Raw genomic sequence first — 24,416 nt, forward strand, 5'->3', positions numbered from 1 at the left:
CTCAATTGGGCAGGAAAATTGAATCAAAAAACCAATTCAATAGGCTGAATCGAATCGAAATTTTTTTTTTCCTGAATCGGACAGCACTACGGCATACTGTGCCTGTTGAAGGCAGTGCTGCCTTGAAGGACCCTGAAGAGCATAAGTTAGAGTCCTTCCTTAAACAGAGTTTTGATGCGATAGCTCTGGTGGTCCAGGCGGCGATGTGTGGCAGGCAGGTGGCTCGGACGTGTTTTCGCTGGGCCGAGCGTGTTCTTGACCGCGAGTCTGATAATTGGGAATTAGTGGAGCAGGAAGTTACCAAAATTGAGATGGGTGCTTCTTATCTCTCAGATGCCATGTAAGCTCTTGCGAGCTTCTGCCAAGTCTTTGGCTTTTGGAGTGGCAGTGCGCCGTACCTTGTGGCTTTGTGCTTGGCGGATACAGTGTCCAAAGCTAAGTTGACAAAGTTTCCCTTTAAGGTGTCTTTCTTGTTTGGTGAGGACTTGGACAAGTTGGTTCATACATTAACTGAGTCTAAAGTGCCTCATTTGCCTGAAGATAGGCCTAGGCCGCTGGCTCAGAGGGGTGCTGCGCATGGGCGTGATTTCCGCCATTTTTGCCCTGGTCGAGGGGGGCCACTTCCTTTCAGTTTCTTGGCTTATCCAGAGGCCGATTCTTCCAGCTCATGCAGTCCTTTCAAGGGGCCTGCCAGGGTGTGGGTAGTGCCCCTGCCGGGTCCACTGCAGCCCGTCCTGCCCAATGACTCCTTGCTGGCTCCCATCTTGATTCCAGTGGGTGCCCAGCTGCGCGACTTTTATCCAATGTGGGCAGAGATCATGTCAGATCAGTGGGTTCTGGAGATGGTTCAGGACAGTTATGCTCTAGAGTTCTCAAATTCTTTGCCAGATTATTTTCTCACTTCTCCCTCGCAGGTGACGTGGAAGCAGCAGGCCTTTTGTCAGACCCTTCAAAGTTTGTTAGATCTCGAAGCATTGGTTCCAGTTCCCCCAAAGTAGTGGGGCACGGGCTGGTACTCGATTTACTATGTGGTCCCAAAGAAAGAAGGGACTTTTCGGCCCATCCTGGATTTTAAAGGGGTCAACAGGGCTCTTCACGTGCCATCCTTCTGCATGGAAACCCTGCAGTCTGTGATTCTGGCGGTTCAGCCAGAGGAGTTTCTGACTTCTCTCGATCTGACGGAGGCCTACTTGTATATTCCAATTCAGGCCTCCCATCATCGCTTCCTGCGCTTTGCAATCTTGGAACAACATTATCAGTTCTGTGCACTTCCCTTTGATCTGGCCACGGCTCCGTGGACCAAGGTGATGGTGGTTGTTGCACAAAGAGGGCATATTGATTCATCCCTATCTGGATGATTCGAGCAGTCATTCCAGGAGAGCACCCGGGTCATGGCTAGAGTGGTGGAGTTTCTGCAGTCATTGGGATGGGTCGTCAACCTTTCCAAGAGCCAGTTGGCCCTCTCCCAGTGCCTGGAGTATCTAGGAATTTTATTCGACACCTCCTTGGGGAAGGTCTTCCTCCCAGAGGCCTGGGTAAGCAAATTGCAATCTCAGATTCGCCTGCTTCTGGCGGCCCGGTGTCCTCGGGCACAGGATTTCCTCCAACTCTTGGGGTTGATAGCGGCTTCCCTAGACGTAGTGAGGTGGATTCGTGCCCATATGCATCCTCTTCAGTATGCTCTTCTTCGGAGGTGGTCGCCTCAGAGACGCGGTCTGGGTCATCCTGTTCCTCTGCGGGGCTTGGCTCGCTGCAGTCTTCGTTGGTGGCTCCAGACCTCCCATCTAATGCAAGGGATGAGTCTGGACCAGCCACAGTGGACAATGCTGCTCGCAGATGCCAATCTCCTCGGTTGGGGAGCACAGCTCAGGGCACCTAGTCCACCGAGGAGGCCTCCTGGTTGATTAATGTCTTGGAGCTAGATGGATGGCTCTGGTCTCTATTGGCCTTCCAGTCCTTTCTGATGGGCAAGTCAGTCAGGGTTATTTCAGTCAATGCACTTTGGTGGCGAGTCTGCTCATGATCTGGGCAGAGTCTCATCTTCAGGATATCTCGGTCTCCCACATTGCAGGCGTAGACAATGTGCAGGCGGACTTTCTGAGTCGTCACGCTCTAGATCCCAGAGAGTGGTGTCTCAGTCACTCACCTTTCAGCTGAGAGTGCTGGCTTGAGGTCAGCTTCTCATGGATCAGATGGCCACTAGTTTCAACGCCAAAACACCTTGCTTCTTCAGTCATCGCAGAGACAGTCAAGCTGCGGGGCTGAATGCTCTGGTTCAACCATGGTCAATGGAAAGTCTGGTGTATGTGTTCCCTCAGTGGCTATTAGGGGGCAGAGTTCTTCACATAATTCGACATCCGGGCCTTGTTCTGGTGGCTCCGGATTGGCCCAGGTGCCCATGGTACGTGAACCTAGTGAGGCATCTGATGGCGGTTCCTCTACTTCTCGTGGGGTCACGGAGACTTTCTACTTATCGGGCTTATGTGTGGGTTTGGTGTATATTTGAGGAATGGTGTGCTGCGTATGGAGTGGTCTCTCTTCACACTTCTCTATGTAACATCTTAGAGTTCTTGTATGATGGCCTGGACAGGGGCCTGGCTTGGTCTTCTCTCCGGGTTCAGCTTGCGGCCTTGTCAGCCTTCCGTGAGTTGTTGAGAGGTCAGCGTTTGACTGCCATTCCTGATGTCATTCGCTTCTTGCGGGGGGCCAAGTTACTCAAGACTCCCATGCGACCTTCTGTTCCATCTTGGGATCTGAATTTGGTCCTGTCCGTTCTGGTGCGTCCACCTTTTGAACCTTTGGGTGAATGCTCTTTGAAGGACTTTACTCTTAAAGTGGTCTTCTTGGTGGCTATTACATCTGCTAGAAGTGTTTCTGAGCTGAAGGCTTTCTCTTATAGGGCTCCCTTCCTGGAGTTTTCAAGGGAACGGGTTGTCTTGTGGCCTGTTCTTCCTTTCTGTCAAAGGTAGTTTCTCCTTTTCATGTCAATCAGGCAGTGGTCCTCCCGGTGTTAGGTAGTTGGAAGGGATCTTCTGAGCAGAAACGGTTGCACAAGTTGGATGTCAGTCGGGTCCTTTGCTCTTATATGCAGAGGACCCAGGAGATCATGAAATCAGATCATCTCTTTGTCCTTCTAGCGAGTCATCATAAGGGGGATGGCACTTCCAAGGCTACCATTGCGTGCTGGATAAAGGAGACTATTGCTTCCACTAACCTTCAGAAAAAGCCTGTTCCTGAATTTCTCAAAGCTCATTTCACTCGGGGTCAGGCAGCTTCTTGAGCTGAGTCTTCTCTAGTGCCTCCAATGGATAGTTGCAAGGCTTCAGTTTGGTCTTCTCTGCATTCCTTTGTCATCCACTACCGTGTGGATGTTCAAGCACATCGGGATGCGGTATTCGGTGAGCGTGTTCTGGTGTCAGCCCTTCGGGGGTCCCACCCTTGATGGGTACTCCTTTGGTACATCCCACCCATAAGGACTATACCAGTTTAACAGGCTACACAGAAGGTTCTTACAGCTAATTTTCTTTCTGTTAGCACATAGACCGGTATAGTCGCCCACCTTATCTGTCTTTATGTGGTGTTTGCAGATTTTGCTTGCTTGCAGATTTTGAATTTTTCTGCGGGTTCTAATATTTTCTAGGGCTGGGGAGATATAAGAACAGTGACTATGGCTCAGCTGGCTTAGCTGGTGAGCTGTGGGGACATTTTATATACCAGTTTTTTGTTCTATATCTGTTCCAACAGTTGTTGCCATGTGTTTGTTGTTTTCCACTCCTGTTTGGAGTGTTGTTACTGTTCTCAGTTTAGTATTTCCTAGGTTTGGACGCGGTAGAGGAAAGGCCCTGTCAGGGCTGGCCGCGAACAGCCTTTTTACAGCGCTGCCACTGCTGCTTGGGTAAGGAATAGGGGGTTGATGGGTCAGGACTGCTGCCACTGTTACTGCTTTGGGGCACAGAGGGAGGGAGGAGGGGTTGGTAGGTCAGGACCGCTGCTGCTGCCTCAGGTAAATACTGGGGGTCCAGGAGGCCAGACCCGCGCAGAGGGAGGGAGAGCAGACCTGTGGGGGCGGTGAACCAGGTGTGTGTGTGTGTGTGTGTGGAGGGTCCATCAGGGTGAAGGACTGGTGAAGGCAGCCTGCCCAAAGATTCAGTGCAATGCCAGGGGAGAGGGGTGGGGTTTGAATTGAGGGCAGACCTGTGGGGGCGGTAGACCGTGTGTGTGTGTGGAGGGTCCATCAGAGTGAAGGGCTGGGGAGGGGCAGCCTGCCCAAAGATTCAGTGCAGTGGCCAGGGAGGAGGTAGGTGGGGGAGGGTGGTGGGGTTTGAATTGATGCAGGCTCTGTTGTTGGGGTGCAGTTGGGTGAAGAGGGTTAAAGTAATGGGGAAGGGGAGAGTTGCATTACTGTGGGGAGGGGCAGGGGAGAGACGAGATAGAAATTGGTCTTGGGGTGGAGTACAAGAGAGAGGGTAAAAAAGGAAGAGAAGCTGGGTGGGGGTGGAATATAGAGACAGGAAGAATGGCCTTGGAGGCAATGGAAGGAAGGATAGATAGGAATGAAGCTGGGGCTGAAAGGGTGATAAATGCAGTGGAGGATCGATGAGGGCCAAAAGGGTACAGAGGACTAAGGAAATGGTGATGGATAGCACCGGGAGCCAATAGAAGGAAGAAAGAAAGAAAGAAAGACATAAAGACAGACGGGGGCAGATAGAGAGACAGAAAGAAAGAAAGGAAGACGGGGGCAGGGAGAGAGGCAGAATGAAAAAGAGAAATTCTACACATCTATTTTAGCACCTGTTAATGTAATGGGCTTAAACACTAGTATTCATGGAACATGTTCGGTATTCACTTTTTTCAGCACAGGGCCCGTCTTTATGGAATTCACTTCCTTTGTTTATTAGGTTACATACATCATTGAATAAATTTAAAACAGATTTAAAAACTTTTCTATTTAATGATGCTTATAGTTAAAATTGAATTGATTTTTCAGCAAAGATAATGTCTGAATGACAATCAGTTAATCCTAATGTGTTTTCCTCTCCTATATTTTCTATTTTAAATTGTAGTTCTCCCTATGACCCTCACTAATTATGTCATTTCAAGAATCACTATTCTCTAGTAGGATAATTTTATGTTAGATTGTAAGCCGCTTAGATGGTTTTAACTGTATTGCGGGATACCACATTTTTAATAAACTTGGGTGCAAGTAAATCGCTTTTTTTACTCTCAAAAATTATGAAGACTAGTGAACACTCAATGAATTTGTGAGAGGATGTGGTAACAGCAGTTAACGTAGCTGAGTTTAAATAGGATTTGGACAACTAGCAAATTGTAACCAGTAAACTGTATATTATGCATATTAATATTAGACCCTAGCATGTATCAAGTTAGAATAAAAAGTTTCAAGTTTATTAAAATATTTGATTTGATTGCCAAAATCCAAATCCAATGCGATTTACATTTAGTTAAGAATTCAATTTAGAAAAACAAATATAACAGGACAATTGGAACTATTTTAACAAAACAAAACATGTGAAAAGGGAGTAAAAAAAAAAATTAAGGATTAAATACAATTCATAAACAAATATAAAGGGGTAGGTAATAAAACAAGAGGTTGGGGAAGGTTACACACTTAATTTTTGCTTACCAGCGCTACTAGTTGACTGTACGGTATTCTAATATAATATAATTTAAATGATTCAATTAAAAGCGTCCTTAAAAAGCCAGCTTTTTAGAAGACTTTTAAACTTATTAAGTAATTTTTCTTCTCTTATATTGATCGGGAGCAAGTTCCAAATCTGAGGGGCTGTAACAGAAAAAATCGTATCCCTCCTTGAATAAACGAATTTTAGTGAAGGGACTACTAGTAAAGATTTATCTTCGGATCTTAAAGATTTTGTGGGAATATAAGGAATTAAAAATCTTTCTAAGAATACAGGAGCTTTGTTAATTAGTATTTTATGTGTGAGTAATGCTATTTTTATATGTAATTCTGTAGTTTACAGGTAACCAGTGCTTTTCTTTTAAAAGGGAGGTTAAGTGATAGAATTTTCTTTTTAGTAATTATTTTTATTGCGGTGTTTTTAGAGAATTTGCAGTCTACATAATTCTTTTAAAGTAGATCCCTTGTACAGGGCATTGCAGTAGTCAATCTTTGATATGACTAACGAATGTATTAGAATATTCAGCGATTTATCAAGAAATGCGGAAAATGATCTGATCAACCTTAACCTATAAAAGCATGTTCTCACAAGTGAACTTATTTGATCATGATAGCTAAGTTTTTGATCCAATATAAACCCAAGTATCTTTACCTTAGTGACTACCTTCAATGTAGTTTTGTTTATGGTTATGTCGGCTCCTAATTTCTGGCCATCCCTACTTGTATCGTAAACTTGTACCAAAATTATATATGTTAAAGCTCCTGGGGGACAATGGGATAGAAACTGAATTTAAATAAATAAGTTCCTGGAGGAGAAAAGTCCATAGTCTGCTATTAAGGCAGACATGGGGGGAAAGACACCAGTTGTCTTGGCATCGGTAGTGTAGAATGTTGCTGCTATTTGGGTTTCTGCCAGATACTTGTGACCTGGATTAGCCATAGTGGAAACAGGATAATGGGTTAGATGAATCATTGGTTTGACCCAGTATGGTTATTTTTATGGGGTTTTTAAGAAATGAGAAAGTAATCTTAATAGGTATGCTGCAGAAAATGATTGAGATACATTGGTAAAGTGTGTGGGGTTTGTGTTTTGTTTTTTTTAAGATTTTTTTTGCTATAACACCACTGTATTTAAGTCTCCAGGTTTTATGTCTCAGACCCCCTTTCGGTCGATGTCGCCTAACATCAGCACCCCCACACGGACTATGGCACCTAAGATGGCTCGCATGCAGTTTGGAACCTTATCTCCCAGTCCCAGTCTCTCTCCTTTGTACAGTCCATTTTCCAGAACACTGCAAAGATTCAGGTAAAGGAGAAAAAGCACAAAGGATGGGGTATGTATTCCTGTTTTTTGACTGGTGAGAAAGGAACATGACTTTGAGAGAGCTCTGGTTCCTTGAACTGCTTAATATTTCACAAATTCATACAAGTAACAGAGGACACTCAACTTCATACAGCTAAATTTTAAAATTCTTTCAGATACTCTCTAGGTTAGATATCTTTTGAAATTTATTTTTAATTTGTATGGATTTAGCTATCATGAAAAATACTTTTGAGGGGAAGGGATTCAAGATGGCGGCAGCAAGGTACATGCGCTCCTGATTTGGCCTGGAAGGTAAACAGTTTTACCTTTTTGCCGAAATGCCTCACTCTAAAATGTAAGGGGATAGTTAGTCCTGATTCTTCGACAGTGAGAACTTCCTCCCTTGCGCAGCAGTCAATTTTGGAGTTTCCTGCCACCACGGCTCCCATAGAGGTATCCAGAGAGATGGATTTGGGGAAAAAAAGCTCAATTGTAGGTTCCCTAGATCTTAAAAGAGTAAACTTTCCTTAGCTAGTCTCCATAGAATAATAGCCTTTTATAGTTCTACAGTTTTGTAAGCTTGAATCTTCTGCTAGAGATAGTTTCTGGCAGGCAGATTAGGGTCTGGCTTAGTCTCCATTCCCTCCTGCCCACCCCTAGCTCATTTCTTTACTTATAGTCTTAATTTTTTTTTTTTTTTTTACAGTTTTTTTTTTATTTTTTATTTATTTGTTTTATATCTATTTTTAAATTATTCCTCGGAATTCCATTGCTTAACGGTTTGTTTGTTTTTTGGGTTTTTTTTCCAGTCACATTCCTTTGTTGTTCATTCTTTTTCACATTTATTATGTCCATATATGTTCTTTTTAAAATTTTCCATATTTAGTTTTAACTCAAACAAATTTAATATATTTAGTTTATCTATTTAATTATTACTGAGATGTATATTTTACTTTAAAAAGTACTATGGCCTTAGAGAGATCAGTGTACTCTTGTTAGAATGTTTAATTTCTTGTTCAATATCTCTATCTTTATTTTATTCCTACTGCTCAATAACTGTCTTCTAGGTACTTTAGTTAGATTGTGAGCCTTCGGGACAGTAAGGGAATTCCAAGTACCTATTCTTTATTTTATCTTATTTTATTGTATTCTTTAATATATATTTTTCTGTAAACCGCTTCGAACCTAATGGATTTAGCGGTATATAAGAAATAAATTACATTACATTACATTACAATTTATTGTCAATTATTCTAATTAGGACAACAGGTGAATTCTTTATTTCATTACCTGTAAAGAATCAAACAGTTAATAAGCATACAATATAACCCTAAGACTATCCAAGAAAGAAACACTAAATAAAGCATATAATAAAATCCTAAAGCTCTCTCTACTAGTCTAATATATTCCTAGTAGCTTAATAAAGTTTAATTAATTGGCTCAATAACAAGATGCAGACAGTAGTCCAGCAGCAAGAGGGTTGCTATCCAGTCTTTTGTACTGAGTGTCATAAGTATGATTTTTCTCCCAGTTGGCGAGAAGTTATATGTGTGTACTCGCTGCAAAGAGCTTCTAGCTCTAATAATGAGTATGTTCTCTTGAGTCTAGAGTAGCAGACTTGGAGGAGCTGAGGGAGAACGAGAAGTGCATAGAGGAGACTTACAGGGATGTTGTAGAGACGTCCCATCTCCAGTCTTGTAGCCCCTGTGCTGCCTTGGAGTAGAGAGATCTAGAAGGAGAGTTTCACCCTGGTGAAGTAGGAAATAATCCTGTAGCTAGGACCTGCCCACCACGGGATGCAATATTCTCTCGCACTGAGGATGTGTCTCCAGGGGCTTCTGCCCAGGAGGGAAGAGTTAGGACAGCGGTTGTAGTTGGTGATTCGATCATAAGGCATGTAGATTGCTGGGTGGCTGGTGGGCATGAGGATCGCCTGGTCACTTGCCTGCCTGGTGCGAAGATGGTGGACCTCATGCATCACATAGATAGGGTTTTAGATAGTGATGGGAAGGAGCCAGCTATCTTGGTACACATAGGTACGAATGATATAGGAAAATGTGGGAGGGAGGTTCTGGAATCCAAATTTATGACCAGTGAACTACAACATTGTTAATGCCTTTAAGATAAGTACATTTTTTCATTCACTGTGGACTATAGTGACTTATCTTGATTAGATGGGGATGTAGGAGATTGGACTCTAATTTATGTATAATTATTATAAGAAAGAGCACACTTCAAAGAGATTTTGCAATCGTTGTTTTTCTTTTTCATGTTATTTTTGGTTTTATCAAACCCACGTTATAAAGGTACAAGGATGTTTCACGCTTAATTACCCTTTTGGGTTTTATACAGAACTAACAACTCCTGGAGCAGGAAGTTCCTGCATTTCAGTTGTGAATTCTGAGGACCTTTTTACTTGTCCACATATTTTATTTTTGTCATAGAATTTAGTAGTGTGGTTACCAATGAATAATATCCCTCAGTGAGATCATTTTGAAAGAATAACTTTTGTATACTGTTTCAGACATTCTCTCTTGCCTCACCAATTTGCTTCACTTTTTTGAAGGTATGAATAAACATGTGGATAAAGGTGAGCTGGTTGATGTAGTGTACCTAGATTTTCAGAAAGCTTTTGATAAAGTTGCTCTTGAGAAAATTTAAGAGTCATGGGGTAGGTGACAAAGTTCAGTTGTGGACTAGGAATTGGTTATTGGATAAAAAACAGAGGGTAGACTTTAATGGTAATTTTTCTCAATCGAGGAGAGCAAACAGTGGAGTTCTGCAGGAATCTGTATTGGGACCGGTGCTATTTAACTTATTTATAAATGATCTGGAAATTGGAATGACGAGTGAAGTGATTAAATTTGCAGATGACACTAAACTGTTCAAAGTTGTTAAAACGCACATGGATTGTGAAAAATTGCAGGCAGATCTTAGGAAATTGGAAGACTTAGTGGGCATCCAAGTGGCAGATGAAATTTAATGTGGACAAATGCAAAGTGATGCACATTGGGAAGAATAACCTGAATCAGTTACCGGATGCTAGGGTCCACCTTGGGGATTAGCGCCCAAGAAAACGATGTGGGTGTCATAGTAAACAATACGATAAAATCTTCCACCCAATGTGCAGCGGTGGCCAATAAAGCAAACAAGATGCTAGGAATTATTAAAAAGGGATGGTTAACAAGACTAAGAATGTTATAATGCCCCTGTATCGCTCCATGGTGCGACCTCATCTGGAGAATTGCGTTCAATTCTGGTCTCCTTATCTCAAGAAAGATATAACAGAGCTAGAAAAGGTTCAAAGAAGAGCGACCAAGATGATAAAGGGGATGGCACTCCTCTTGTAGGAAGAAAGACTCAAGAGGTTAGGGCTCTTCAGTTTGGAAAAGAGATGGCTGAGGGGAGATATAATTGAAGTCTACAAAATCCTTAGTGGAGTAGAACAGGTACAAATGGATCGATTTTTCACTGTGTCAAAAATTACAAAAACTAGGAGACACTCGAAGTTACAGGGAAATACTTTTAAAACCAATAGGAGGAAATTTTTTTTTCACTCGGAGAATAGTTAAGCTCTGGAACGCATTGCCAGAGGTTGTGGTAAAAGCGGATAGCGTAGCTGGTTTTATCCCAGGACAAGCAGGCAGGTATTCTCATTAGTGGGTGACATCATCCAACGGAGCCCCGATGCGGACATCTCACAAGCATACTTGCTTGTAGAAACTTTTTAGAAGTTTCGAGTTGCCCACACCGCGCATGCGCAAGTGCCTTCCCGCCCGATGCACCGGGCGCGTCTCCTCAGTTCTTACTCTTCCGCGGAGCTGAGAAGACCGTCTTCGACTCTCTGCGCGAAGTCCCTTCACTTGTGCCTTCTGTGTCAGCGGTTTTGAGTTTTCTTTGCTCATTATCGTTGGTTCACGGTGCGTTTTCTTGTTTAAAAAAAAAAAAAAATTTCATTCGTTCGACCGGGCAGGCCGCGTGGCTGCGGCCCCGCGGCTTCGATCTTGCGACGGAGCTTTTTCAGCCTATGTCCCGGCCTGTCACCGGTTTTAAAAAGTGTGTCAAGTGCCAGCGTGCGATTTCGTTGAAGGACCCTCATCGACGCTGTCTTCAGTGTCTCGGGCCTCAACATCTCCCAAAATCGTGCCGGCCTTGCTCCACACTTACAGCACGTGCTTTTAAGCGTCGCTGCATTTTCTGGGAGTTGCTGTTCAGCATGGAGGCGTCCCCGGAGCTGCCCTCATCGCAGAGCGCCACGCCTTCAACTTCCGCTTCAACCTCTTCGGCCTCGAGTCTGCTCAAGCCTGCCTCGTTCATGCCGACTTAGAGTGCCTTCCGCTGTTTCCTCGGGTCAGGTAACACAGCCTCCCATTCCTCCTGTGGTGCTCAAGGTGCCCAAGGCTTCTAAGCCCAAGCCCCCTGGCGGCCAAGTTAGCGATGTCCGTGCTGGAGGTCCCATTGCGGATGCCGATCCCTCTTTGCCGGCTTCGTTCCATGCCGTGATGGAGAAGCGATTTGTCGAGTTCTTTACTAAGATTGGGCCGACGCTTCTCTCCCAAATCCAGCCTGGGCATGCGGAAGCCTCCCGCGAGGTCGAGCCGCCTCCGGTGCCTCCTTGACGCACACTCTCGCTGCTGGGAGCAGAGTCTTGGCGAGTGTCTGGTCTGGCTTCGGGGCATGCCTCGCAAGGAACAGAGTCTTTGCCCATGCCACCTTTGGAACCGATACACTCGATGCATGGTGCTGAATCTTCCACCTTGCCTGGAGCGGAACCTTCTTCCTTGATGCCGAGCCTCGAGCCTTGGGGAGTGCCTCGAGGGGCTTCGTCTCAGCCTCCTCTGCTTCGATCCATAGCCTCCAGCCCCATCTACTCGCTGGCTGCCTCGTCTGGGCTTCGCTTGCCTCGACGTTCGAGGCCTGCTTCTAGACACAGTTCGGGTCGTCGCTCGAAACATTCATCGAGGCATTCTTCGAGGCATGCCTTGCCTCGTCGTAAGCAGCCCTTTAGGGAGTTTTCACCGGATTCCTCGCCTCCTCCTCCTATGCCGGAACTCGAGGACATCGTGGAATCGTTCTCTCCCTGCTGGTCCTCAGCCTCAGCGGATCAGGCCACCTCGACTTCTTCGAGCCCGTCTCGAGGCCCGGCCCTGGCTGACCAGTTATCTTTCTCATCTTTCCTGCGGCAGATGGCAGTGGATCTGGATATTACCCTGGATTCGGGTTCCAAGTTTTCTAAGGAGTATTTGGAGACGATGCATCTTCCCAACCTCCTGCTGAGTCTCTCAGTCTGCCTCTCCATAAGCTTCTGGACCAGACTTTCATGAGATGTTTCGAGACTCCTTACTCAATCCCCGCTGTCCCCGGGAAGTTGGATGCCAGGTACTGCACGGTGCACCATAAGGGCTTCGACGGTGCACAGCTCTCTCACAAGTCCCTTTTGGTTGAGTCCTCCTTGAAGCGGTCTCATCCCTCCCAGGTCTATGCCTCCACTCCTGGTCGGGAGGGCAAAACCATGGACAGATTTGGCAGGCGCATCTACCAGAACTCGATGATGGCTTCTCGAGTCCTGAATTATAGTTTTCATTTTGCGACCTACTTTGAGTTTTTTCTCTCGATTCTACAATAGTTTTTGCCATATCTAGACTCTCAGGCTCGCTTCGAGTACTCGGAAGTCCTGGCGTCGTTGTCCCAACTCTGCCTGCAGATGATGCAATGGTCGGGGAGAAGTTTCGCATGTTGACCCTGGCTTCTCTCTATCCCCTCCTCGAGCAGAACGACTGTTTATGCTCTCTGGATCTCAAGGAGGCCTACACTCGTATTCCCATCATCCGGCCTCCCGTCAATACCTCAGATTTCGGGTGGGACATCTTCATCTTCAATACAGAGTGCTCCCTTTTGGCCTGGCTTCATCACCCAGAGTCTTCACCAAGTGCCTGGTTGTAGTGGCCGCAGCACTCAGGAACCATGGTCTTCAGGTGTTTCCCTACCTCGATGACTGGCTCATCAAGGATTCCACGTCTCAGGGTGTCGTCCAGGCAGCACAGAGGACGATCTGGTTCCTGCAGAGTCTGGGATTCGAGATCAACTTTCCCAAATCCCATCTACAACCTTCCCAGACTTCCCTTCATCGGAGCTGTTCTGGATACTATTCAACTCGGAGCGTTCCTTCCTCCTCAACGCCTGGCGGCTCTTCTTTATCTTTGTCACTCGGTCTCCTCTCGCCCGTCCATCTCGGCGAGACACATGATGGTGCTTCTGGGCCACATGGCCTCTACAGTATACGTGACTCCTTTTACCAGACTTCACCTGCGGATTCCTCAGTGGACCCTGGCGTCTCAATGGTCACAGATCTCCGACCCTCTGACTCGACACATTCAGGTCACTCCTGCTCTGCTACAGTCGCTTCACTGGTGGATGCTCTCTTCCAATCTCTCCAGAGGTTTGCTGTTTCACATGCCTCCCCATCAGAAGGTTCTCACGACCGACTCCTCGAACTATGCTTGGGGGACTCATCTGGACGGTCTCCACACCCATGGCTATTGGACGAGTGCGGATCGTCTGTGCCATATTAATCTACTGGAGCTCAGGGCGATTTTCAATGCTCTCACTGCTTTTCAGCATCTGCTTCACGACATGGTGGTCCTCATTCGCACGGACAATCAGGTCGCCATGTATTATGTCAACAAGCAGGGAGGCACGGGATCGGCCTTCCTCTGTCAGGAAGCTCTGAAAGTTTGGGATTGGGCGATTCGCCACCACCTTCCTCAAAGCTGTCTACATTCAGGGGGCGGACAATGCCTTGGCAGACAACTTGAGTCGTCTTCTGCAGCCTCACAAATGGGCTCTCCATTCAACGCCCCTTCATCACATCTGCTCCCTGTGGGGGACGCCGCAGATAGACCTCTTTGCAGCTCCCCACAACTTCAAACTGCCTCAGTTCTGCTCCAGGATCTACAGTCCTCATCGTCTCGAGGCAGATGCTTTTCTTCTGGACTGGGGGAATCTCTTTTTGTATGCGTTTCCTATGTTTCCTCTCATTCAAAAGACTGGTCAAGCTCAAGTCCGACCGGGCCACCATGATTCTGATTGCTCCTCGGTGGCCCAGGCAACCTTGATACTCCCTTCTTCTGCAACTCAGCAGCAGGGAGCCCTTCCTTCTGCCAGTGTTTCCATCTCTGCTTACGCAGCATCAGGGATCTCTGCTTCATCCCAACCTGCAGTCGCTACACCTGACAGCTTGGTTCCTCTCAGCGTAACTCCCCTTCAGTTTTCACCAGCTGTGCGGGATGTTTTGGAAGCTTCCAGGAAGCCTGCTACTAGACAATGCTATTCCCAGAAATGGACTAGATTCTCTACTTGGTGTTTTTCTCATCACAAGGAGCCTCAACATGCCTCCTTGTCCTCTGTTTTGGACTACCTTTTGCACCTGTCTCAATCTGGCCTCAAGTCTACATCGATCAGAGTCCATCTTAGTGCAATTGCTGCTTTCCATCAGCCTTTTCAGGAGAAACCTCTTTCTGCACATCCTGTGGTTTCCAGATTCATGAAAGGACTTTTCCATGTCAATCCTCCCCTCAAACCGCCTCCAGTGGTTTGGGACCTCAATGTTGTTCTTTCCCAGCTTATGAAGCCTCCATTTGAACCTCTTAACAAGGCTCCTCTGAAATATCTCACTTGGAAAGTGGTGTTTCTCATTGGCCTCACTTCTGCTCGTCGAGTGAGTGAGCTTCAAGCATTGGTTGTGGATACGCCCTTTACAGTGTTTCATCATGACAAGGTGGTCCTTCACACTCATCCCAAATTCTTCCCCAAGGTGGTCTCGGAATTTCATCTGAATCAATCCATTGTTCTTCCTGTGTTTTTTCCAAAGCCTCATTCTCATCCTGGAGAATCAGCTCTTCACACTCTGGACTGTAAACGTGCTTTGGTTTTCTACCTGGAACGCACCAAGCCTCACAGAACTACTCCTCAACTTTTCATCTTCTTCGATTCGAACAAGTTGGGACGCCCTATCTCTAAGCGCACCATCTCCAACTGGATGGCGGCTTGTATCTCTTTCTGCTATGCCCAGGCTGGATTACCCCTTCTCAGTAAGGTCACAGCCCATAAGGTCAGAGCAATGGCAGCCTCTGTAGCTTTCCTCAGATCGACACCGATTGGGGAGATTTGTAAGCCTGCCACTTGGTCCTCGGTTCACACCTTTACTTCTTATTATTGTCTGGATACCTTCTCCAGACGGATGGACAGTTTGGCCAAACAGTATTACAAAATTTATTCTCCTAAGTTGCCAATTCTCCCACCATCCCATTGTGGTTAGCTTGGAGGTCACCCACTAGTAAGAATACCTGCCTGCTTGTCCTGGGATAAAGCAATGTTACTTACCGTAACAGTTGTTATCCAGGGACAGCAGGCAGCTATTCTCACGTCCCACCCGCCTCCCCTGGGTTGGCTTCTCTGCTAGCTATCTGAACTGAGGAGACATGCCCGGTGCATCGGGTGGGAAGGCACTCGTGCATGCGCGGTGTGGGCAAACTCGAAACTTCTAAAAGTTTCTACAAGCAAGTATGCTTGTGAGATGTCCGCATCGGGGCTCCGTTGGATGACGTCACCCACTAGTGAGAATAGCTGCCTGCTGTCCCTGGATAACAACTGTTACGGTAAGTAACATTGCTTTAAGAAAGGTTTCGATAATTTCCTGGAGGAAAAGTCCATAGTCTGTTATTGAGAAAGACATGGGGGAAGCCACTGCTTGCCTTGGATTGGTTGCATGGAATGATGTTACTCCTTGGGTTTTGGCCAAGTACTAGGGAACTGGATTGACTACCATGAGAACAGGCTACTGGGTTTGATGAACCATTGGTCTGTCCCAGTAAGGCTATTTTTATGTTCTGCAGGAAGAGGGGCAGAGGATTTTGTCCTGGAAACTTCACTATTCCCTCCAGTAGCTGTTCTGCTGCCCAAGCCCAGCTGTCTTGGGGAGCCCTACCAGGAGTTGTTTGTGGGGAAGTCACCTAATCAATGGACAGAGGCTGAGAGCAGGGACAGTTGGGCATCAATGCTGATGCTGGCTCTCAATTGGTGAAACCTGCGGTGTTGATTTTGGAGAGCATTTGGGAAGCTCTCTCCAAGCTGAACATTACTGTCGCCAGATTTTCATAGGCTGTAGCCACTCTAGTGAGGATTGTGGACGCACTGGGGACAAATTAGATGGCACTAAAGAAGAATTTTCCACTAAATTGAAGCAAGTTAAAGATAGAGTGGAAAGCCTTCAAGAGTTATAGTTGGGAATTATAAAGGATAACATTTTGCTAAATAGGAAGGTAGAGCAACTGGAGAACTTTAATCGTAGGTTGAACATTCATCTTTTGAATTTTCCAAAATCACTGGGTGTCTCTCCTACAGAAATGTTTAAAAAGTACTTTATTGAGGTTTTGAAATTTTCCCCAAAATGTATTCTGCCATTGAATCACATATATTTGCCACTAAAGAAAGAAGCAGGAATGAATCCAGAGATAGAAAATGTTAATTTAAATGCTAAAGTAGCTTTAAAAGTTACGGATGTACTTGAGTCCACAGTATCTGAATCTTCTGATAGAACTACATTGTTAGTGTCTTCTCAAATACTATTTTATGGGAAAAGTTTGAATGTTCCTAGATGCAACCAGACAATCACAGGATCAAAGAAAATTGTTCTTGCAATGAGAACTGAAACACTGACTTTGGGTGCTACATTTCTTTTGGCCTATCCCTGTTAATGTATGGTTAAATTCCCGGGAGTGAATTATGTATTTTATTTACCTCAACAGCTGCGAGCTTGTCTAGATTTGAAGAAGCTGGCAACTAGGAAACTTTAGCTATTTTTTGAACAGCAGGTAGAATAAATGGGAATCAAGCTGTTATGCCAATACCTGATATATTACATGAAAATTGAATTTCTCTTCACTTTTGTGGAATCTCTCCCCCCCCCCCAATCATAATTGTGGTCTAAGGAAGATGATAATTCTACTAGATTTGTTTTATATTTCCTTTATTTGTTTCTACTGTATTACTGGAGCAAGAGTTAATTCTTACAAAATAATTTGAAATGTATTAAAAATATAAATCTAAAAAAAAATTATCATTCATATACTTTGTAAGCCAGTTGAAAAAAGTCTCTGGATAAATTGTCAAAATTTTTTACTGTGCCCTACAAACTTAAAATTCGCTCTCTCTACTTTCTCTCTTCTCTTTGTCCCCCAGGGTACCTGGTCATGTGACCCAGCTGCACCCCCAGCATCGGAGGATCCTGAGCCAGCGGCAGCAGAGAGCACCTAGGTAACTAAACCAGATCCTATAATTTTGTATTTCTAGCTGTCTGCTTATTCTAGCTCAGATTCATAAAATTTCAGAGGTGAATATTCCCATCTAGAAGAGTAAATAGATAATGATAATAAACACAATATTTATCCTTTAGGAATCAAATATGCAGAACATCAAATGAATCAAATATGTAGAACATCAACATAGAAATTATAAGAGTTCTTTTAATCTTACATTTCTTTCTTTTCTATCAAAACATCTTTTTTTTTCTCTTTCTCTCTTTCTTTCCTTCATTACTTTTCTCACCTACCCTACCCTTATGTATAAACCTTAATTGTTGAAAATTTTTTTTTTTTTTACATTGTAATTCCATTTTTTCTTTACCCACTTGTTTCAGTTTGTAATACATAATGATTAGTTTGTATAATTTTGTCTTATTTGTATTTGTCACCCTAGTTTTTTTATTGTACATTTCAATTATGTAATACGCATTGAAATACTTGATATTGCGTAAAATCAAAATTTAATAAACTTGAAACTTGAAACTTGAGTTCATATTCTGAATACTTGAGGCAGCAGGAGAAAGTAACTTTCCCAAGGTTATAAGGAATTGCAGTGGGAGAAGTGAGATTTCAACCGTGGTTCACAGCCCATTGCTCTAATTATCTAAGTTATTCCTCTTGGTACAAGTGAATATACATGCATAAATCACTTGTGGGGGATCACGTGATGAAGAGCTGCTTAATGAGTCTGAGTAAAGGGAGTGAAAATGAGAATGTATGGTTTATAAGAAAACAGATGACTGGGGGCGTGGCTTAGCGTGCGCGATACATGGACGTGTGATCATGTCGCTCCGTTCCCCAGGCAGCAATTTATAAAATAATATACTTTATTTTGAAGAAATTTCAAGTTTGTCTTGTATCGGGAGGTATATAAGAATGGTGAGTACAAGGCAGGGAAAGATTGATTCAGCTTTTGCGAATGCTGGCACGGCAAAGCGTCTGAAACAGGATATGGTTGCTGCAGCTAAAGCCCAGCTTCCGGATGAAGAGGAAAGTGGGAGGAAAGAAATACTGGCGGAACTGAAAAAAATCTCACAACAAATTCAAAAAAATGCGGAAAGCATCAGTGAAGTAAAAGAAGAGGTTTTAAATATAAATAGACAGTTGGAGGCAGTGAATCAGAAAATGACCGTTTTAGAATCCAGAGTGGAGCAGGTAGAAATGACTGCAGCACAAACAAAGGAAGATAATAAACTGATCAGAGAACTGCAGAAGAAACTGGTGGACTATGAAAATCGTGGAAGGAGGAAGAATATAAAAATTATTGGTTTGGGAGAAAATTTGGAAGGTGAAAATCCGATACAATTTCTGGAAAATTTACTTCCAAAACTGCTTCAGTTAAATACAAGGTTCCCATTAAAAATAGAACGTGCCCACAGGATTCCTTTCAAACGGTCAGCTGGAAATTCAAAGCCTAGACCTCTGATTTTTAAGCTGTTAAGGTTCAGCCAAGCAATGGAAATCCTGAGTCTGGCAAAAGCAGATAGAAATTTAAACTATAAGGGATCTAAGATCATATTTCTGCCAGACTTTGAAAAAGGCACTGTAGCTGTGAGACAGCAATTTCTTCAATTTAGAGCACAGTTGAAGGAAAAAGGTTACAAGTATGGCAAGAATGAGAATTTCTTTGGGGAACAAATCACTTATTTTGATGACCCGGAAAAGTTGAAGAACTTCCTTACAAATCCAGAACCTATGTCTATGTGAAGTTGATCAGGAAAGAAGAAAGAAGACAGAAGAAGTGAAGCAGATTGACTGTTTTAAAAATTCATTCTAGATCCTGATAATATAATTTAGTTAATGGAAACATCAGGGTATTGTGGCAAAAGGGGATAAAATAAAATATTTTAATAGATATGATAGCAATGGATTATCAATTTACTAATAATATATATTGTGGGATAAGTATTAAAATATTAAATATGGGGATAACATTGAGTTATGAAACTGAATTTGAATGATATTAAAGGTAAATGAATTTTTGGAGGGTTCTTTAAGGTCAATATATTAATTGATTTATAGGTATGATATAATAAAATATTTTTAAATAAGTAGTAGATATGATATAAATGAATAGATATTCTTGAAAGAAATAGAGATATATGAAATTAAATGAATTTGATATGAAATGAAATATTTTAAGTAAAAGTTTGTCTTTAAAGATTGTAGGGTATGGATGGGGGTCATTAATTTAATTATAATAAAATATGGTGGGATAATTATTAAATATATTTCAATTTTTCACAGCTATAAATCATTTAAAATCCAAACTTATTGTGATTGTAAAAAATAAATTCTATAAATAATTTGTGAAGTGCTCAGACCTGATAACCCATATAGTAGTGATGTCACCACAATGAGGTTAACTAGGGGACCATCATTGCCTTCACTTGTCCCCTACCCTCCCTGAATATTGAATACTAAATCCTATCTAATGGTGGTACTTATCTTCGTTCAGGGGCAGTTCATGTTGAAGGTGTTAACTCTCATTGGTGACTGGTACAAATTAAAGTGCTCGTGCTTCTTTAAAATCTTGTTAGTTTTTTCTTAGGAAAACTCCCGTCCGGGACGGGAGTTTTCCTAAGAAAAAACTAACAAGATTTTAAAGAAGCACGAGCACTTTAATTTGTACCAGTCACCAATGAGAGTTAACACCTTCAACATGAACTGCCCCTGAACGAAGATAAGTACCACCATTAGATAGGATTTAGTATTCAATATTCAGGGAGGGTAGGGGACAAGTGAAGGCAATGATGGTCCCCTAGTTAACCTCATTGTGGTGACATCACTACTATATGGGTTATCAGGTCTGAGCACTTCACAAATTATTTATAGAATTTATTTTTTACAATCACAATAAGTTTGGATTTTAAATGATTTATAGCTGTGAAAAATTGAAATATAGTTCCTGTTAGCCACAGATTACTAAGTAATTTATCTCTCTATTAAGTAGTCAATTTGGGATAATTATTAAAACATTAAATATAGGGATAAAAATGAATAATGGAATTTAATTGAATGCTATTATAGGTAAATGAATTTCTTTGGATGGTTATTTAAGGTCAAGAGATTAATTGATTTATAGGAAGGAAAATATTTGAATTGAATAGATTTTTAATAATATATGAGATGAAATATTTTTAAAGGCTGTCTGGGGGGAGTGTGGGGTTGCATTTCCTATGTGCGTTACAAGTTTATCCATTTGGAGGGAGGGTTTGGGAGGGATAGGGTTGGGGGGAATATTAATAATTTATTTAGTGATGAATTTGGGGGGAGAAAGATGAAGGGCAATTGAGTATTTGGAAGGGGGAGGGGGACTAAGGGATTATTGAATATTTGTTGCAGAGTACATTTGGAAAAGAAGAGAAATGAGAATTTAATGAATTTAATATCGGAAGTTATGAATGCATGGGTGCCTGATCATTTGATAATAATTATAAATTATGATATTATTAGGGGATATATATGTTAAAGATGATTAAGTTTTTTTCATTGAATGTTAATGGCCTCAATCATGTGATTAAGAAAAGGAAAATGTTAGATTTCCTTAAGAAACAGAATTCGGACATATATTTCATACAAGAGACACACCTATCGATTAATGAATCTAGGAAGCTGGAAGGTGGGTGGATTTCCAAGTGTTTTTTTTGCGCCAGCGAATGGGAAGAAGGCAGGTGTGGCAATATTAATAAGTAAGAAATGTTCAGCAAATTTTCAAATGGTTGCTGCAGATCCCTTGGGAAGGTGGGTACATATCAAAATGAGCATGGGGAATCATACCCTTGATTTGTTTAATTTGTATGCTCCAAATACTAATCAAATGGAGTTTTTCAAAAATATGCAAAAAATACTATTACAACTGGCTGCTTCTAATCTAGTGGTGGCTGGAGATTTCAATGCTGTAATGGATCCGATAATGGACAAGAGTCCAAGTAAAATATTAAAATCATTAGGGTTAGATAATTTGGTTCAATCTTGTGATTTAACAGATATATGGCGTATTCTTCATTTTAATGATCGGGAATTTTCCTTTTGTTCGCAAGTGCATAAATCGTTTTCAAGAATTGATTATATATTTGTTTCAAATAAAATAGCTCAAAAAGTGAATAAAGCCAGCATAGATCTGATAATTTTATCTGATCATGGTGGTGTTTGGATTGAATTACAATTGGATGAGCAAGTGGAGGCAAAGCCGATTTGGAGGTTCGATAATGCTTTGATTGCAGATCCAAAATTTATTGATGAGTTTAAATCAAAAATGAATGAGTTCTTTCAAATTAATGATTCTGGAGAAGTTAATATTGAGATGGTATGGGATGCTTTTAAATCAACCATGAGAGGCTATATTATTTCATACTCAGCTTATCTCAGAAAACAAGCTAAGAAACAATTCTATGATTTAGAAAAAGAAATTAAAATTTTAGAAAAAAAATTAATGGATAGGTGGGAGTATAAGACATTACAAATTTTGTTAAAAGCTAAAGCCAAAACAATGAGTTATCTTCAAAGCTTGTTAGAGAGGATTTGTTTTATCAGCAAGCTCAGTATTATGGACATTCAAATAAGGCTGGAAAATTATTAACAAATTATCTTAAGGCAAAAAAAGGAGGACAAAAATTGTTATAATAAAGGGGAATCATACACTAAAAATGAGCATATTTTAAAACAGTTTCTTGCTTTCTATAAGGATCTATATTCTTCAGAAAATTATAGAAATAAAGAACAAGATGGTTTAAATTTTTTAAATTTACTTGATGGTCCAAAAATTCCTGAGCATATAAAAGGAAGTTTAGAAGAACCTATATCTCTAAAAGAGTTAGAAGAAGCATTGAAATCTCTTAGAGTTGGATCCGTTCCAGGTGGTGATGGTTTTACAGTGGAATTTTATAAATCATTTCAAAATACTCTTTTACCATATCTGTTAAATTTGTATAAGTATCAACTGACTAATGGTTGTATTACAGGTACTATGGCTGATTCGGTGGTTATTGTTTTGCCAAAACCAAACAGAGATCCTACTTTGGTATCAAACTATAGGCCTATTTCATTAATAAATGTAGATGGGAAAATTCTTGCTAAAATAATGGCATTAAGATTGGCAAAAGCTCTCCCGTACATTATAGATACTCATCAAACAGGATTTGTTGCAAGGAGACATTCTTCACATAACACTAGGTTGTCGTTTCATACTTTAAATTTAACAAAAACAGTAAAAGATTCGACGTTTATGGTCTCTCTAGATGCAGAAAAGGCCTTTGATAGGGTAGAATGGAATTTTATGTATCAGGCATTGGAGTGGTTTGGGGTGGGATCTGGATTCATTCAAATAGTTCAAACGCTGTATAGCTCCCCTGGTGCAAGATTATATATTAATAATAGTTTATCAGATAGATTTGACTTGTGGAGGGGGGTTAGGCAGGGTTGTCCTTTATCTCCCTCCGTTGCTTTTTGATGTTGTTCTGGAACCCTTGTTAATTGCTATTAATCAAGCAAAGGGGATACAGGGTATTCCCTATTCAAACTGGGAATATAAACTGTCTGCTTATGCAGATGATATTTTACTTTATTTGAGGAATCCAGTGACCACCATACCATGCCTACTTGAATTGATAGAGAGATTTGGAAAATTTTCAGGATATAAGATTAATTGGAGTAAGTCTGAAGTTTTACCGCTTAATGTTCACTGTGTCAAAGGATTATTCGATTCATTCGATTTTGTATGGAAGGATGAGGGCTTAAGTATTTAGGTATACGAATCAAAAATAATGATGATACAGTAAAGGAAAATGAAAAACTTTTACTTAAAAAAGTTACAGAAATGTGTGAAAAACGGAATCCATTGCATTTATCATGGTGGGGGAGAGTTCAAACTATTAAAATGATGATATTGCCTGTAGTTTGCTATCAAATGAGTATGATACCAGTTTTTTTTTCAGGGGTCATTCTATAAAAAGTTAAATGGTATTCTTATGAAATTTGTTTGGTTGGGTAAAAGACCAAGAATTGCTTTAGTATCTTTACAAAGATCAATTATGGAGGGAGGGGTAAATTTTCCAAATTTTTATAGGTATCATCAAGCCTATATTCTACGTCAGGGTATGTATTGGATCCTCCCAGAGCTCATGGAGAATGTCCCAGATTGGTTATATTTGGAATGGCGACTCCTGTTTCCTTTTCATTTGGTTCATTTGCTTAGTATAAAAATACCTAGAAGATATAGAGAAGATAAAATATTTGTTGACACATGGAAAACATTAAGGTGTTTTAGTAACCTGTCACCTATTCCAATTGTTAAATCTTTACACCATTCCATTTGGGTAAACTCCAAGATCAAAATTGGCGGAGCGCAAATCGTTTGGAAGCAATGGATTATTGGGGGTATTCGTACCTTGAATGATGTTATTTTAAATGGATCACTGCTTAGTTTTTCACAATTGCAACACAAATTTGGTCTGAATAAAAATCAAAGTTTTAAATGGTTGCAATTGAAGCAGGCTATTCAGGAGGGGTTCCCTGAATGGAAGACTCTTAATAATCAATATAGTTTAGAATTCCTTTGCTTTCAGGCGGATTTCTTGGGTCACCAAGCCGCACAGTGGTATAAATTATTAAGCGAATATGTGAATAAAAAAAGAAAACTGGGTTGAGGGATATTTGGAGCATTGAGATTAAGCACCAAATTTTGGCATCTCATTGGCCACGAATTTGGTCCTGGAGAATAAAATCAACAATGTTGGCATCTATGAGACAAACATGGTTGTTTTTGTTGCATAGAGTGTTTTGGACACCAGTTCGTTTACAGAAAGTAGATAATTCTAGGTCTAATAGATGCTGGCATTGTAAACAAGAAGCAGGGACTTTAGATCATTTAATTTTTTTCTGTCCTTGCATAAATGCATTCTGGAAGTCAATCTGGCCCCAAATTAATTTGTTATTAGAAAATCATGTTGCCCTGTCCTATGATACAATTTTATTTGGCACTTCGATGAGATATAAAAGTCAAATTTCAGGATCCAATAATAAATTATTATTAATATTAACAGGAGTTGCCATTCAGCACATAACTAGGAATTGGAAAAACTATACAAGTCTG

General features: G+C 41.7%; 1 protein-coding gene across 4 annotated transcripts in view; it reads left to right on the top strand.

Moving 5' to 3' along the window:
- Positions 1 to 24,416, top strand: part of PATL2 (PAT1 homolog 2) — a 177,121-nt gene that overhangs the window by 44,276 nt on the left and 108,429 nt on the right. For 3 of the 4 annotated variants that reach the window (XM_033944301.1, XM_033944303.1, XM_033944305.1), the window contains exons 7-8: positions 6,796 to 6,965; positions 17,202 to 17,276. In XM_033944301.1, the coding sequence (XP_033800192.1) occupies positions 6,796 to 6,965; positions 17,202 to 17,276 (245 nt within the window). The remainder of the gene's footprint in view (positions 1 to 6,795; positions 6,966 to 17,201; positions 17,277 to 24,416) is intronic. The other variant, XM_033944302.1, reaches the window with a different exon arrangement.

The sequence above is a fragment of the Geotrypetes seraphini genome, chromosome 5 (genome assembly GCF_902459505.1).
Source record: "Geotrypetes seraphini chromosome 5, aGeoSer1.1, whole genome shotgun sequence".
NCBI classification, from domain to species: Eukaryota; Metazoa; Chordata; class Amphibia; order Gymnophiona; family Dermophiidae; genus Geotrypetes; species Geotrypetes seraphini.